We start from the raw sequence: 17,707 nt of genomic DNA, 5'->3' as shown, positions 1-17,707 counted from the left end.
CAGGGATATGGGTTAAAGGTGAGCATCGGGCTCAGTGTTATCAGAGGGTGTGTGTAGGTGTGTGTGTGTGTGTGTGTGTGTTTGAGTGTGCCATACATTGAACTCCTCCCTGAAGAGCTTGTTGTCATCTGCCATGCGACGGTTCATTTCTTCCTCGAGTTTGTCGACGGGAAGGGGCGGGTACTTCCTGTTTGTGCTGGGTGACCGGGCCAATAGCGGGACGCTCTGGAGTTCTGCGCCGACATGCAGGAAGGGAGGGAGGAGGAAGGAGGCGAAGAGAGGTGGGAAGGAGATAAAGACAGGGGAGAATGGGGTAAGAAACAGAGCGGTCTTGCATCAAGTAACACTGACTTCATCATTGGATTTCCTCTCTAAAGATGCCCAGCAGAGGGCGATGTGAATCAACACTGACATGTGAGGGAGCTCACTGCAGCTCTGTTGGTTAGGTAATCACAGTGAACAAAAGCCTTCTGCCAGCAGTCAACCAGTGAAACGTTATCTGTTAGGGAAGCAAGATCAATCGAGTCCTATCAGGAAAAACTCGAGAGTAACAAGTTTGGTCAAGCTGGCTGTACATATCTGCTGATAGGACCCAAAACAAATACATTTGTGATCAACGCACATGCAGTCACATCTGTGGACACACTTGGACACTAACGCACATGTGGGTGTTTTACCTGTATCATCTGATCTACCATTGGTCAGTCTGAAGGAGTTTGAATGGCTTCCCGCCTGCTTGTACTTCTTAAACCTGTCAATCAACACAGATCAACACACACACACACACACACACACACACACACACACACTTTAGTCTTACAGCTGAATGCCAATCAATCAGTCATTGCCATGGTAACAGGAGCACCGTAGGCCTTCACCACAGGTCTCCTCTCTCAAGCTAGCATGCCTTGTGGCGCATCAACTGCACTTCACCAACCTGAGCATGTAGAGGATGATGATGATGAAGATGATGACCAGCAGGGAGGACAGGGCCACCATGACAGCTATGATTGGCATGTCATCGGACTGGTTGTTGTCTACATCAGAGACAGAGAGAAACAGGATAATACAGTTTGAACTCAGCAATTCATTTAAAAAAATAAAGAAATACCGGTAATCAAAAAGGTGTCTCAATAACTGAGGTGAGTCAGTATTTTGGTTCGACAATGATGCCAAATTCCATTGCCAAATTATTCTCTCATTACACCACACGGAATTAGCTCGGGGCGTTGGTGTGGATGTTTTATCAGCTTACTAATGTGACCAAACTTATTAAACAATATGCACAAAACACAGAAGAGTGATTTGACCATAATCTTATACGTGATTTACCGTTTCTTGAAGCTAAAAACCAAAGTCACTGAGGGCCGTCGCTGCACGAAGCCAAGAAAGAGTCCAGAGTAAAAACCACAACAGAACAAGATAGAACTTGTTAATTAGTGAGCTTCAGAGGTGCGGTTCGGTAGATTTTGTTTCATTTGGACAGAGCGAGTCTGGCAGTTGTTCAGTCATTATGCTAAGCTACGCTAAGCGGCTGCAGCTTCGTATTCAGTGAGAGTGGTATGCATATTACATTTGATCAACTAATCAATGAATGAATTTCAGCTAAAATTGAACAGATCTCTAGAGGCTGTTTTCCCTTTACATTCAGACAGACCTTCAGCTCATCAATATCTTAGAATGTGGGAGAAAAAAAAAGAAAGAAAAGAAAATTTGAGGCTGTAAAGTGACCTTTGCCTCTTTCAACACCAGCCTGCATCTTTCCTTTCAGTAATGGTTGTCCATGTTAATATTTCATTGGCCTTTGCGAAGAAAAAAAAAAAAAAAACACAAATGGAGATGCGGAGAGTGTGCAACAGGCTGTGCTTTGGAGCGAGCAGATGAATCACAGTTTAACTGAGGGTCGGCCCTCTGCATCAGTGATTGGTTGTACCCAAGACCCATCCTAAGCATTTAGCAGCAGTGGGCTGCTGTAAATCGCCCGGGGAGCAACTTGGTGTTCAGTGTCTCGCTCAAGGACATTTCGACACACAGACAATAGCAGCCAGGAATTGAACCGCCAACCTTGTGGTAAACCAACGACCCCCTGAGCCACAGCTGTCATGAGTAAGACACATGACGAGATTTTTCTAGAGAGATTTTTCTAAAGAACTGCACCGCGGTGGTGACAATGCAACGACAGAATCAGCCGTTTCATGGAACGACTCAAAATTCAAGAAAGCTCTCAACGTTGCAGACAAAAATATGCTGCAGAGGATATGCATCGTTTCACTTCATGCTCCACATGCACTTTCTGGGGGAAGTAGCTTGGAACGCCGCCCAGTTCTGTTGCATTTTCAGGCACAATTCCCAGGACTTTTCAGTGTTCACCCTCGGACAATGTGTACATTGAACGGAACAGGAGCACAACAGGCTGTGGGTATTGTAAGAAATTTGAGTAAAAAAACTGTAGTTAGTAGATATAATAAAAGTGTTTAATAATTCATAATTAATAATTCATAGTTAGTCATAATCATAAGGGTTTTGAGAATGCATAATTAAGATAAACATAAGCATGAAACATCTGCCAAGTTGCAGAAGTATAAACTTTTATTTTGAAGGATTATTATAGATGAGATTAAAACGTAACTGACAGTCATTGAATGTGATAGTAAACACAGGGCCAGACAAGTGAATACGCTCCTGGAGGATAGCCAATAGGAATCGGGATAAACGGAGGAGGAGGTGTTTCGAACAGATGTGGGAGGTTTAATTTAAGACTTTTTTCCTCGCCCTTGTTCTGTGATGGCTCCCGGACGACAGACGTGTTACACCGGAGGAGCCGGGTGAGGTTTTTGCAAATGGGGTTTTATTGTTTTAATATGTCATAGGAGTGTACACTCCAATGTATAACTGTAATCGTGCTTACATCAGTGGAATTAAATTCCTTATAATTGTAAACCAGTTTGGGTAGCGTTATTATCGCAGCGTGTGTGTCGACGGCACAAAGCCGGCCACATGGCAGTCACATGTGCTCTGGCCTTCTCTCTTGTTGTGAGGTAAAATTCTTCCATAACAAATTTGGCGACCCAGATGGGACAGTCTTGCCGGCCTCGCTGTGTGTGCTGACGGCGGCGGTAGTCAAGCAGACAATCCTGGGCCCACAATATCGGTCGGCAGAGCCGTTTCATGAAATCTGTGAGTTAGCTATTAGGAACCTTAGGGGAATCTCTGCTTGGCTAAGCGCTGCTAACGGCTAACGCTACGTTGCCGGTGGCCATGTTCCACGAGGGAGGCCATGTTCCACTGAGGTAAGTACGATTTGCTGTCTGAAGTATGATGAACTTAAGGGATTAGTCAAGAGTATAAGGATCCTAAGAATTAATTAAAGACGGACAGCGCTGTGTAAGTAAGTAAATCACCACATTGGAATCAAACAAGCTGTGGTACGGGCGAAACTGCTTTGCTCATGCTGGGAGCCTCCTTCGGCCCAACATAAGTATTGTTAGGCCTGCAGATAGCTAGTTTAAAGCAGTTATGTAGCGAGGCGAACTGAGATGTTGTGGCTTTGAGGGGCTTAGGTGTGCAAACCTTTGTGGGCTTAGTCCACAAATGTCGGGTCACGTCGCATAAGTTGCTTAGAGAGCTAGGCTAGCGGGAGTTAGCTTCTGAGGCCGCAGGCTTCAGGAAAGACACTCTTGCTAGCTTTGGCTGTGAATATAATTAGTGGATCATGTGGTGATTCAGAGGGCGTAGAATAAGGGCTTTGGTGAAACTAGACAGACTGGGTGAGTGGTTTGTGGCGTTGGAAGTGAATAACTCGCGTTTCATATACGTAACAGTGAGCTCAGGTCCGGCGGAGCTAAAGCCCGTTAACCGGAGGTTTAAGGGTTAATAATAACAATAATACGTGTGACTAGTCTGTGTTTTAGCAGCGTGGAAATACGTTTAAAATGATGACTAAATAAGTCCAATAATACGTGTGACTAGTCTGTGTTTTAGCAGCGTGGAAATACGTTTAAAATGATTGATATTGCATGACCGCGCTGTGGGGAGCTAACGCTAGCTACGTGTAGCTCCGGCGTTGCGGTACGATGTATGTAAAATAAGTGCTTATAAAATAAAATAACGGCTGGATTGAGAGAGGAGACAGAAGGCGTATGAGTGGAATTAAAGTGTGGGATTTTGGTGATACTTGTGTGTGCGTACGCTTTATCAGAAGCTCCGTTTTTTCGTTAGCATTGCGGATAGCATATCTGTAAAAAAGCCGGTTTCATGACAACTTCCGGTTTGGCGCAGAACAACTTCCGGTTCGGCGCAGACGGCAAGGCAAGTTTATTTGTATAGCACAGCTCAAAGTGCTTCACATAAAACCATTAAAAGCATCAAAACATAAGGCAAAAGAAAAGGAGATTTAAAAACAATTAAACAGAAGGAATAACTGCAGGTGACCGTAAAGAAGTGTTTAGAATCTGAATTTTTCAGAGATTCATTGTCTAAGAGCTGTGAGCTTATATCCTGACCTTAGTTTTAATTAAGCATTATAACTTTAGTCGTTGACTTTGGTTTTAGTTCAGCATTTTAACAAAGATTAATGGTTTCAGTTGTGTTTCTTCAATTTTTGAACTTAATTGTGACTCAGTATTGTGCAGACCAGAGTGTAAGTGCAGTTCAACAGTTTGACTTACATTGGTATTTCTGGTTGAATATCTTTGAACACAGTTATTGATTTTTAAAGTTGAATTTAATATTTAATTGATTAATTATTCATTGTTTTTTAATTTCATTTTACTTCCAATTTTAAACCTTTCGAATTCTGATTTGGAACTGGATTGTGATTGTGATTCGGATTTAGATGTTGAGTTTGATTTCGGAATTCCAGCTTCAATTTTGGATTCGAGATTCCTTCACATATCCAGTATTGACTAATTTTGGTACATTTACTATTTTACATAGTTCCTAAGAATCAATATTGACACGGACGGCGCAACATATTTGAGAGATCGTTGACCTCTCTTACACTACAGACGTATGCTAACATTTACTGCTGAACTTTTGGCAGTTCTGTGTTTGTTTCAGTCAAGGTGCGTGGCTGAGGGTCCAGACCTGGGAAGTGGAGCAGCGGATCCCAGTTTTGGAGTCAGCGGCCACACGCCATACAGCACAGAGGGTGAGTTGACTTTGATTCAGGTGATGACAAGCATGCACATTTAATACACACATTTGAATACTCCTAGGCTGCATAATGTTTACATTAAAGAAGCAGAGTAAGGAAGTAGGAGCACTGGTAAGAAGACTAAAATGTGAAGTAACAGAAGTAGAACGCATTAGAAAAGATTTGCAACAGCAGATAGAGGAAAGACGAGCAGAAAGTAAAGAAGACGAGGATATAAAGAGAATGCAGCGGCGACTGCTGAAACTGCAAGTAGCAGAGGTCGACAGAGAATTAAATAGAAAAGTTCAGGCCAAGAAACAGATGATAGCAGCAGAAGCCCAGCAGCAACAAAATCTAGCAGTACCAGCCCCCACGGTGGTGTACAATCAGCCCCCACCACGATGCAGAAGTGGTGCATCCAACAGAGGGAGAGGTAACGATAAAGGGGGGCGTGGGGGTCTTGTAAGTAAAGGAGTGTGCTACGTATGTGGGAGAGAAGGTCATTGGGTAAGAGATTGCCCACATAAAAGGAGAGGAAGACAGATCAGTGCAGCACCACAACATGCTCCGTTCCCACCACAACATCAGCAGCACCTACGACCAGGTCCAGCTGGACCTCCTCCCATGAGACATCAACAGATGCCCATGCTGTCACCAGGACCATGGGGAGGTTCAGGGTATAGCCAAGATACATAGATGGTTGCCATGTGATCCCTTACAGCAGAGATATCGAGGTGAAGGGGGAATATGGTAAGGTGTCAAACATTTATGGTAAGGTGTCAAACATTTTTTGTAGATCCACATTTAGAATCGTTTTCAGTAAAGGTGCTACTCACAAATTATGAGATTTAATAACGTCATGATAAACCACAACTAGACTTGCTAACTCTAGAAATTGAGAAATATACGGGAGCTCTAACTAACATGAGCCGAGTGTTGTTTTCTCAGGTGACAAACGCAGAAGCAGCAGCTGACGAAAGGAAGCAGGCTGATGTGTCACCAGGCAGTCTGGTGTGGATAAAAGTCCACAAACGCAAGTGGAGTGAACCAAGGTGGACCGGTCCATGGGAGGTAGTATTGGCAACTTGACACCACCTCACTCACTGTGCAGCAGCGAAGGTAACAAGTGTGACACTCGCAGAGACAGGAGTGAACATCAGACAGGAAAATTTGAAGTTAAAGACACCTCAAAAGAGGGTTTAGACAGTACTGACAATGACGTTTCCCCCACAGGTTAAGCGAGGCCTTCCATTGGGAGACTCTAGCTTCAGTAGGTTATGGAAGTCTGTAATTACTTTCTTCCTGATTTCAGTAGCTTCCCTCTTAGTATGTGGAATTAACCACAGACAGGAACCAGATCACATGCATGACTACATCAGGATTCGACATTTAGCCTCAGTAGCTAATCAAACCGATCTTAGACCACGTAGAGAGGCTTATCTGACGACACTCACCTATGAAAATGTAACTCTCACTCTTATGTTCAAAGAAGGTACAACATCAACGGTCCAGGTCGACTTCTGTGAAGTCGTTTCCGGTCCCAGGTATGAACACATCTACGGGTGGATGTCCAAAACCTTGTGCATCATAACTGACGAGTGTGGGCCCGCCACAAATAAGTATGGTAAGCTGTTATCGTATCATAACTGTGATTGTGAAGATTGGGGATGGGCAACGATGAATACAGGTGGCGAGGGTTTAGGAAAAGACCCCAACCCAGGTCTTAAAGACCGACTAAAGATGTTAAATGCCCCAGCTTCTTATCACATGTGTAGAAAAGGGGTGGGTAGATGTAATCCTTTAAGACTTACCTTAACAGACCCAAAATTGACTGACGGAGGACTTTACGTAGTACAGGGAAAGGCTACTGATAGTCCTGCCCCACAAGGGCTCATTAGGATTATTGTTAAGCCTGTAAAAGACCAGGTTCGACATACGACTGACGCAGAGAATGAGGTAAGGGGTGGAAACCGGAATGGCAGATGGGAATTTATGGTGGGTACAATATACGGCTTCAAGCCAGTAGTACAGATTGTATTGTGTGTTTAGGATCTAGACCCCTAGCAACACCAGTTCCTTCAAGATTCAGACTCCTAAGTCCTGAATTAGTTGTATTTTAACTCTGTTTACTGATGACACTTTGCCCCTCCAACACACTTGTCAGAGGCTGCACTGGCATTACCCACCTGTAGAATATAATACCCCACCTCTGTTCAAAGTTACAGAGGGTCCATTTGATTGTATAGTCTCAGATACAGCTATGGGGCCCAATGTAGGTAGTATTATTGCAAATTGTAGCCACAGTCACAACGCTAGCGACTATCTATATAACAGTGTGTTAAGACAGACAGCACCTAGAGCTGATTTATGGTGGTGGTGTGGAGGAAGAACCATACATCCAATCCTGCCTAAAGATTGGACAGGTGCGTTGATGCAACTTGTATTGTCATTCTATATCCTGCCTGTCACTGATGCAACTTATGGAGAACTCATCTCTCCACGCCCACATGCTAACAGAAGATCCAAAAGAGATGCCGGCGGCCCGAAGGGGGCCTTTGATGACCAAGTGTACATAAGATGTCATAAGACTGCCAAGGGGGGTGTCTAATGACTTTCAAGCCAGAAATCAAATAGCAGCAGATTTAGAATCTGTTTTCTCTCAGAGGGTGATGATTAATAAAAATGTCGATTGGATCAACTACATTTACTATAACCAACAGCGTTTAGTAAACTTCACCAGTGACGCCATATCAGGACTGCATGCACAGCTGGCGAAGACTAGTTTAATGACCTTGCAGAACAGAATGGCATTAGAGATGATTTAGCAGAGAAAAGTGGCGTGTGCCAGATGTTTGGGTCTGCGTGCTGTACTTTCATTCCGAATAACACAGCTCCTGATGGATCGGTGACCAGGGAGCTGGAGGGACTGACAGCACTCAGCCAAGAGCTAGCAGACAACTCTGGTGTCACTGATCCGTTCACCGACTGGTTGGGAAGTATGCTTAGCCAGTGAAAACATACATTTTTGGCAATCGTAATTATTCTGTGTGCTGTCATCATAAGCCTCCGAGTTGTCTGTGGATGGGGGTTCCCGTGCATCCGTGGACCTCTACAGGGGTTTATTGTTTCACCGATGAGCCAGACACCAGTCCAGGCAACCAGTTATGTGACGAGGATGAGGACGAATTGGAGCTTCTGATGGCCACAGTCTAGATGAGGCCACCAGAGGGACTTCACGAGCGGTTCCTGACCATCCAGATGGACTTCTAAAACATCCAGTGAGATGTTGGAAGTTTGGAAAATAGACGGATTGTTTTGGATGAGTATTTGGAGATTAAATTTTTTGTTTAATTGGGTTATAAAGGGATTTTAGGGTGTAAAGATTAAGAAATGTAATTTTGTCACGTGTAAAAGAACAGTCAAGGCTTCTCAGTATGTGTTCTCTAGCCTACAGGGTGTATCCTGATCCTGCCAGCCCCAAGACGTGGAAGGCAGTGACTCTCAACGCACTCTATCTTGAAACGAACTGAACAGAAATACTTGAAATGATATCTGTGTGCATGAATTCTTTGCCTCGGTTTAGATAGATAGGGAGCCTTTCCCTGGATTGAGTAGGGGGGAGGTCTCCAGGGACATTTGCATAACTAACTACATTTGAGTAGCTAACTCACAGTGAACTGTGAGTTAGGGGGGAATTGTAAGAAATTTGAGTAAAAAAACTGTAGTTAGTAGATATAATAAAAGTGTTTAATAATTCATAATTAATAATTCATAGTTAGTCATAATCATAAGGGTTTTGAGAATGCATAATTAAGATAAACATAAGCATGAAACATCTGCCAAGTTGCAGAAGTATAAACTTTTATTTTGAAGGATTATTATAGATGAGATTAAAACGTAACTGACAGTCATTGAATGTGATAGTAAACACAGGGCCAGACAAGTGAATACGCTCCTGGAGGATAGCCAATAGGAATCGGGATAAACGGAGGAGGAGGTGTTTCGAACAGATGTGGGAGGTTTAATTTAAGACTTTTTTCCTCGCCCTTGTTCTGTGATGGCTCCCGGACGACAGACGTGTTACACCGGAGGAGCCGGGTGAGGTTTTTGCAAATGGGGTTTTATTGTTTTAATATGTCATAGGAGTGTACACTCCAATGTATAACTGTAATCGTGCTTACATCAGTGGAATTAAATTCCTTATAATTGTAAACCAGTTTGGGTAGCGTTATTATCGCAGCGTGTGTGTCGACGGCACAAAGCCGGCCACATGGCAGTCACATGTGCTCTGGCCTTCTCTCTTGTTGTGAGGTAAAATTCTTCCATAACAGTATCATGAGGAACTGACACAGCCTTGACAAATCGAATGCCGTCTAGAACTGCTCACAGCTCAACACACACGAGGTCCACAGACAGCAAGAGAGGGAGACAATAGAGCAACTACATAGCACATACGAGCCCAAAGTCATTAGGTTGTGTAATGGACACACCGCATTAGCAGTGCAGGCACATCGGTTGTATTTATGTTGACCAGGAGTGAGTATGGCTCATCTGACCTTTTAAGGACTCAAGTACACTTTCTAAGAATTTTCAAATCTAAAAAAACATACCTGCTGTTATTTTACTTGATAATAAAAAAACATCAGTCAGTGTCACTCAATAGTGATTTGTGCATTTCTCTATATTCATGCAATATGAATAATTAATGTCAAAGACAAGGGTGTGGGTCATGTTTCACTTCCAAGGATGTTACTAGGAGGGTCAGTGCACAGACACAAGGCTGCGGAAAAAATGAAGCTGAATAACCTTTGAAATTAACAAAACAAAACAAAAAACTTCAGCTTTAGAGCGTTGACGTCACTTGTAACGCTTCAAAAATGAACTCAAAAGCAGCATTTGATAAAGTGAAGTCGACACACAGAAATACTCCTTCAACACTGTTTGCTTTCACATTAAAACAGCAGCTTTTGGCAGCGTCTTGATCGTCTAGTTGTATTGCTACTCTGATTCTTGTGGATGACGAGTCAAATGCAGGTCAGGATATTTTCAGCGCAGCTACAATGGAGTCTAAAAGCAGAAAAGTGTCCAACTATCTAAAATATTAAATAGGTCCACTATTGACCAGAAAGCTCACTTGCTCGCTCTTTCTAGCTGTTGCTACTTCTTCGCCAGGCCGCATGAATAACACACAGCTAGATGGAGGGACAAGAAACAAACCAACACCACCCTGACAAACTGTGATGTTTATCTATTCTAATGCTTCTTTGTTTTCTCGCTGTCTCCAAATTGCCGTAAGCTTTTGTGCACGTCTACTTTAGTTTGGTCCTGTTCACACGTTGCATTAAAATGTGTCTCGGATGATCTGATGACAAGTGGTGGCCCTAAATACATGCTTAAATGCACCCACCCAGTCATCTTTATAGTGTGTAAAGCAGGAAAAACCTCCCTGACAGAGTTGTCTGCAGTTGACAAACAACCTCTACATCCACCAAGTCTATTTTTTTACATTAAGCAGCAACAGCTAAAGTCAAATGTAAGCAACAAGGAAAAATACCATCATGACACAATCTGCAAATACAACACACAGGGTCTGAACGGTGCCTTCTTGATTCACCACTCATTCACTCATTCACCACTCAGTCATTCTGAATGACTGCAGTGAACATAAGAATGGTAACTTCTTCCATTAAGCTGTAGGCTTTATGCACAGACAAACAGAGTGATAACAATACCCACACCATGGTCAGAGGGTGTTTCTCCATTCAAGACAAAGATGAGTCACAGCCTCTCGAATCACATGTCTCTTTGCTTCATGGCTACCATTGGTCGGGGATCTCTGTGTCTTCTATGATTTGTCCCAATATGAGGACAGAAAGGTGCAGTCAAATTACCTATACTAAATTTAGGCACGTTGCTCTTTAACTGGTGCTTCAGGCGGGATAGTACCTCCAAAAAGGAGTCTAGAGAGATTACGTGTTCTCACACTAAAATAAACAGGCCCCCAGAATATGCACAAACACTCACCATGTGGGTTGGTGTCTGAGGTGTCCACCATCCCAGGTTCTGTGATGGTCTCCGGATCCACAGTGGATAAATTATCAAAATAATCTGGAGCTGGGGTGTCAGTCGGGAAGGCTGTGGTCTCGTTCTTTGACCCCGCAGGGCTGGGAGGAGAGGGAGGCCCGGTGCTCGGTGGGGCATCACTTGGAGCTGGAGGCGGGGGAGTGGGGGCGTTGGGACCAGTCGGTAGTACATCCTCCTCACCAGCTGGGATTGTGGCTGTTGTCGTCATCACTGGGATGGTAGTGGGGGCGAGCGTTGTGGGTGGGCCTGTGGGGGCTTGCGTGTCTGTAAAGTTGAAGGAGAGTGCGGCTGGGGGATCTGTAGGTCTGGCCAACATATTTGGAGGACCTGGAAAGAAGAAGACAGCAATTTTTCACTGTGAGCCTTTTCACCCAATAAGGTGAGTGAGTAAAGGAATTTGACATAAGTGGACATGATCTGTACTTGTGATGGGGACATGATCCTGAGCTGTGGCCCCGAGGGCTAGACCGAGCAGCAGGAGCAGGGGACACACACCCATTCTGCCCTACATGGAGGATGCACAGAAGGGACAACAGGGTTAGTGAAAAACAACCTAAAATCTCATTGAAATCAATCAAAGTTACTGAACCCACTTTTACAATTCAGATCAAGAGATTTATGTGTTGCATAATCCACTATTCTAATCCCACATGCTCATTTTTGGAGGGTAATATTCTTACATTTGTAATGGAAATGAAAAACTTGCATGAGTTTAGCCCGTGTGTGATAAATGCCGCTTACCTGAAGAAGCGAAGTTGGCATCAATCACTCATTCGCACAGCGTGGTCCTAGAGCGTAAACAGAAGAAATCATTATTTTTTTTGGTGCTTTCGAATGTCTTTGAAAATGTATAATTTAACTTACTACTTGCAAAAATGTTTTTTGCAAGATCAGTATCTGGATGAATAATGTAGGAGAGGACTGTTCTGAGACACACAGACAGAAATATGTGGCATATTCAGAGAGACAGGTGTGAAGATTCCCTAAAGTATTTATTAGCGCATGGCAATAACTCAATGTGATGTGGCGACTGCCAGTGGAATCACACCATGTCGATATGCTCACCTCATATTTTCATTTTTAAAAATTTGGTCGTCAAAATGTTTAAAAAGTATTGATTAGCGCATGGCAATAACTCAATCTACTACCCTCCCCTTCAGTGCTCATTAAAGGGAGTGACTCAGCTATGAAGGACAAGCTCAGTGGTTAATACTGTTGTGTGAGAATTACCATTACAAGGCCTCTGGCATGTGTATTAAGCTAAAGTCAACATGATAGAGATAGTAGGTTCACATCAACAAGCTTTTTTTGTTGTTGTAAGAGGGGTAACCTTTCCTCAATGGGGCATGACTCATTGTTCTCTGCGTGCCGTCCAGGGAGGGTTGGTGATGTGTCGCTGTGTTGGTGTAAGTGATATAAGCCGGTCCCGTCACTTCACAGATGCTGCAGGTTTTCATCAAGAGACTGTTGTAGACCCTAAGGTGCAACTCGCTAGGGATGCGTCATAATGTGTTTTGGCCTCCGGAGAAGCAGCAGTCTTCCAGTGTGTGTGTGTGTGTGTGTGCGTGTACGCCAGTCTTTTATCAACATACTTATGTGTCGGTAGTGGACATCATTAATTTAGGAGGCACTGGGCAAGTGCTTCTATTTGTGCTGTCCGTTAAAAACACACTCCGGGTGACGGGTTGGTGTAACTCACACTCAAATGATTTAAGATGCAGGAGACGTCGCAAATAATCTGTTTCCAATTATTTGTGCAATTACATTATTATACAGGACTTTACCGTTTAAGTATATATATATATATTATACACACACACACACACACACACACACACACACACACACACACACACACACACTATTATAAAGTTAAAGTTACATTTTGTGGAAGGAAGCGTGTGCCATTTATTTTCAAAAGTTGTAAAATCTTGCTTTGACTGTTGTTCCAGATGTTTATCAAGCACTCGTCTAATTTTAGTTTCTTTCATACCATTTACCAGATTAAATTTGATCAAACATGTCATTAGGTAACGTCTGTTTGGGATAAAGAAGGTATGGAGATTTTACTCAGTGTTTATTAGTAACACACAAAAACATTAAACAAACAAAAAATTAAAGCAAAGGATAAATTAAAATACAGAAAAATGTTTCGATATAGACGAGGTAAAAATGTACACAAACAGTCTAATCTCTAATGTTATCACATCCAATCATGTAAAACAACATGATGAACTTTAAAACCTCTCTTATTTCTCCCCCGTTGAGCAGAACTCGGTGCCTCATGTGCATGCGAGCGGAGAGCCAGACCGACGACTGAAGACAGTTGCTTCTCTGCCCGTGGCCAACTGCAGACCTCATAGGAGTGCAATCGCACAGTTGTGAAAGGGCCGGGCTGTTCCCGTGTCATTTCATTCACACGGTGAAAGGAACACTTATAGGTAGAACATAAAGGAAGTCCAATTACATCCCCATGACAACCAAAAGGCCAAGACATAAGATCAATGCAAGCTAGTCATTTAATATGGAGCGCTCCCACTCGAGTCTGTGGATTTCACGCACGCTTTTGTATCTACCTGTGACCCGAGGTGAAGTAATAAGTATCTTTTTACGACTGAACGGACATGAATCAATGAATCGCTCAAGATGAAGACAGATCTTACAAAAAAGGGAGGAAAATAGTTTATCCTGAGACTAGACTCCTTGATGGTTTATTGTGTTGTTTGATCTAGAGTTTGCATAATGTGGCCAAAGAGATAACACAGCCTCTGTTTAGTACTAATAATCATATAATAATTCAGAGATGGGACCCCCCCCTTAGGCAAATGAGTGAGCTGGAAAACCGACAGACACAAACCCCACATGCCTCGCTGACATGACACCAGCAGTGGTGGTCAAGAGGACTTCGCCAGTCATGCAGAGAAATATTCCCCTCTGGCTTTCTCCAAGGCATCCTGCCTCTCTAGCCGCTGCTGCAGCAGCACTAGATAATGCTCGTCTGTCTGTCTCCATTCATGGCATATTAATACTGTTTCTATGTCTTGAGAGGGGAGGGAGGACGAGGGGGGCAACAGGAATACTGTGAATGCCTCTCTTCACGGGAGACTGAAGTAGGCCTAACCCAGGCCCGCTAGGACTCTTGCACCGAAACAGACCACAGATTATATGTCCCCAGTGCCACATACAACAGCCACAATCCTCTGGACTTCCCTTTCTGAGGGATACTACTCCCTGCTGGTGTGGTTTCTGTTCCTGTTGGCTTCACTCGTGGGGTTGGTGAGTTGATGAAAGGACGAGGCGAAGCCGGGGATTACTATTCTGGCTAATCACACAGAGGGGAGTGACCGCCGTGTCTGTTATTAAAGCTTGTAACGACGATTTGGATCCAATAAAACTCGCTTGTTGAGTTGAGTGAAAGCGGTGAGTCGATGAAGCTCTGCTCTGTGTCTGCTTCCTTGTGGGGTTTCTCACAGAGCATGCCAGGGGCCTCTCAAGCTTTCCCACAATTGACACAGAGAGGATGTGGAGGCGCAATGCACGGCCTCCCCACAGAAGCCACTGTGACCTCAAAGCGTGGTGTGGGGCCAGACAGCCGGCTCAAGGGCCACAACGAAACCTGATTCACAATTACTTCTGCCATCCGAAACGCGAACACATGAATTCATTTCTATCCCCAGCATGCAGCTGCGTCAGGGCATCCAACCGTAAAAATGTACACCACAACGTGTCCGTAGTTGGCATCAGATGCCTGGTAAGATTCCTGGTTCATGTCTACTTATTCTTTGATCCAATGCCTGAATTTTCATTCTGACAGTTTAAGACTTGTGGCGCTGCTGGTGTTTAGACCACATTTAACATTTAAGAAGTTTGCTTCTTTTGTTGTTTTTAGAAAAGTAAAATGCAAAGGATAAAAAGTCCTGAAGCAATAATAGCAACACTACACTGAAAAAATACAGTTAGACAAAAAGCTCTTTAAAATGTTACTGAAGTAAAAGTACAGAGGAACTTTGAGCAACTACTTAAAAAAGTAAAAGTATTGAATACAGAAAAAAAGTCGGTGTCCTACTATATACTACACCACTGAAAGATTAGAATTGAGTTCTTCAGATGTAAATAGCATTTTGCTGTTATAGTTGTTTGAGGTGATCTAATTATTATAGACTGCCTATTTGGATTTCCCTGCCACACTTTCCCGTCTTGGCTTTGGTCATTTAGGTTCTGTAACAACTGGAAACCAAAGTCAAGGTTTTCACATCTGTCGAGGCCGTACTGTCGCGCTCGTTCCCTCCGAAAGATATCCAAGATTAAGAGACAATCATCCGAGACTTGACTTAACAGCGGTGTCGTGACAGTGCTTCTCCACAACCCCCCTTTGATCCACGCCCATCTGCAGGTGGTGCATTCACAGACTACTCAGGTTTGCTAACATGCTCTTTGGGAATTGTTTTCACAGCAGGGCAAGAAAGGTCTTGCCGGCTCGAAGGCCAAAAACCAAAGTGCAGATCTAAATATTTAAAGCTACGGCACTCAAACGGGTTTGAATCCGACCTGAAGTTGACCTCGTCCGTGACGGCATTGTTTAACAGCACATCAACGTTTTTCTCCGGGAGGAAAAACTGACAATACCTCGATGTGATTGAATGTGTCATTATGCTCATAATCTGTTCTTTTTCTAAACAAAATGAGAAAACATTTCACGAAACAGCGAACGGTGGAAACATTACCATGACTGCCAAGACTTATAAACACTCAAAGCATCTATGAGCCTCTAGTTAAAGGTACAGAGGCAAAGCCGAATATAACCCATTGTGTGCAAGAGCGTTGATGTACTTTCGGCCACAACTCCAATATTTAGTGCCAGTATCCCACCGTATGCTGACAGCAAAGCAGTTCCCCTCTAAAATAAAAAAGGAACAAGGAGGTAAGAGCCAGATGTTCACCAACCTGGATCACACAAAAAAAACAAACTCACACATCTAAAAATACTTCTCGAATACAGAACCCGACCCAGTCTTTGAAGTCCACTAAAAAGACATTCTGCTTATCCGTCCCAGCCGTGGCAAACCAGAAACATCAATCATCCCACATCAGGAGGAAGTAAAACAAAGATTTTCTCAATAATTTGAAGGGGTTACGTAATTACTGCTTCGCATCTACAGAGGGTAAAAACAAAAGGGTGAGTCTGAATGAAGTCCTCCCAGTCAGGCAAGATATTTCATTTATCAATCGTTAGTCATCCCACAAGGTAAATTCCCTATATTGGGAAAGAAATGTCACAGAGGCCGAGTGACGCATCACATGTAGCTGAAATCAGGCTCCATAATACTTCATAATCCTCCAAATGCAGTCGTTTATCCCGTTGGAGGCAGAATTGCTCCTCCACAGTACACTATGTAGGCCCACAGGTGGAAACAAAAATACAACCTCCCGTCCCACCCGAAGAGCCAACTCCTAATAACTCCAACAAGGCGATTTCAAGCTATACTTCATTCTTATTTTTAGAAACTAGGCCAATGATGCAAAGTGTGGTGTGAGGATCACTCAATCTCCTGTGCTAAAACCCTTTCAGGATCCCATGCCAGAAATAACTCATTTTTTCTTAAAATAGGTTGGAGAAGATAGTGTGAGCAAGATGATAAACAGCAAGACGATAAACAGCGCTGCCTTCTTTTTTTTTTTTTTTTTTAACAGACAGACTTGACTTTCCTGAGACGGGGCTGCAAGACAACCAGAGACGGGTTAGACGTCAAATTGGGAAACGTGTCCAGGCCTGACAAACTCAGAGGTCACGGAAGGCCTGCGTTGACTGCGAAAGACGAGTCGCATACATTTACAGGAAGTGCAGCTGGAGTTCTGCACTCGGATGGTCCTAACATGACAGGGCGACCCTCTGTAAAGTGGAGAGCGTGTGGTGCAAAAGGCTGAGAGACTGAGGCATGGTGGATATGTGTGCTGCAGCTCAGTGGATCGGTCCAGACGTGATGAGTCAAGCTCCAGGCAGACACGGCGAGGGCTTTGTCAGATATGTCAAGCCAGGCTCGGCCTCCTCAGCCCGGATGATACTCCTCTCTTCAAGCATTCAAACTTGTTTTGTTCCCCCGATGTTCTGGGAGTTGATGTTCGGCTGAAATGAGGGTGTGGTAAATCAGTCCTACACTTCATCTAAATCGTCACCAATGTTTGTCACAAGCCATTACAGGAACACGCCAACCTTCTGATGAGCGGAGAAACAGTTGAAGTGAAAGTTTAGTAATTCATGAAAATAAAATCTCAAACACCCACAAGATTGAAATGGTATGCTCGGCTACACCCAACATTCAGAAAGGAGAGGAGAAAATTAATCATTCCCAAAAAATGAAAAAAAAAAAAAAAAAAGAACTTTGGGAGAGGTCGTAAAGGGGACTGCACACTTCAGAGACTCCGTGTCAGAGTGCAGAAGAAGAAACACAAAGCAGCCGCTGTGATTTGACAGAGCACAGCCTACATGTT

At 43.6% G+C, this 17,707-nt stretch overlaps 1 protein-coding gene across 4 annotated transcripts in view; it reads right to left on the bottom strand.

Moving 5' to 3' along the window:
* The window catches only part of ptpra (protein tyrosine phosphatase receptor type A), a 28,394-nt gene that overhangs the window by 9,715 nt on the left and 972 nt on the right, over positions 1 to 17,707 (bottom strand). For all 4 annotated transcript variants that reach the window (XR_013773144.1, XM_079297151.1, XM_079297149.1 and 1 more), the window contains exons 2-7: positions 11,960 to 12,006; positions 11,642 to 11,723; positions 11,159 to 11,545; positions 938 to 1,037; positions 678 to 751; positions 97 to 233 (exon numbers count right to left, since the gene is read on the bottom strand). Coding sequence is in view for 3 of the 4 variants with exons in the window: in XM_079297151.1 (XP_079153277.1) it covers positions 97 to 233; positions 678 to 751; positions 938 to 1,037; positions 11,159 to 11,545; positions 11,642 to 11,723; positions 11,960 to 11,980 (801 nt within the window). In the remaining variant the exon portion in view is untranslated. The remainder of the gene's footprint in view (positions 1 to 96; positions 234 to 677; positions 752 to 937; positions 1,038 to 11,158; positions 11,546 to 11,641; positions 11,724 to 11,959; positions 12,007 to 17,707) is intronic.

The sequence above is a fragment of the Melanostigma gelatinosum genome (genome assembly GCF_949748355.1).
Source record: "Melanostigma gelatinosum genome assembly, chromosome: 3".
Classification (NCBI taxonomy): Eukaryota; Metazoa; Chordata; class Actinopteri; order Perciformes; family Zoarcidae; genus Melanostigma; species Melanostigma gelatinosum.
The sequence above is the reverse complement of the archived record's forward strand: the minus strand, read 5'-3'. Positions and strand labels throughout refer to the sequence as shown.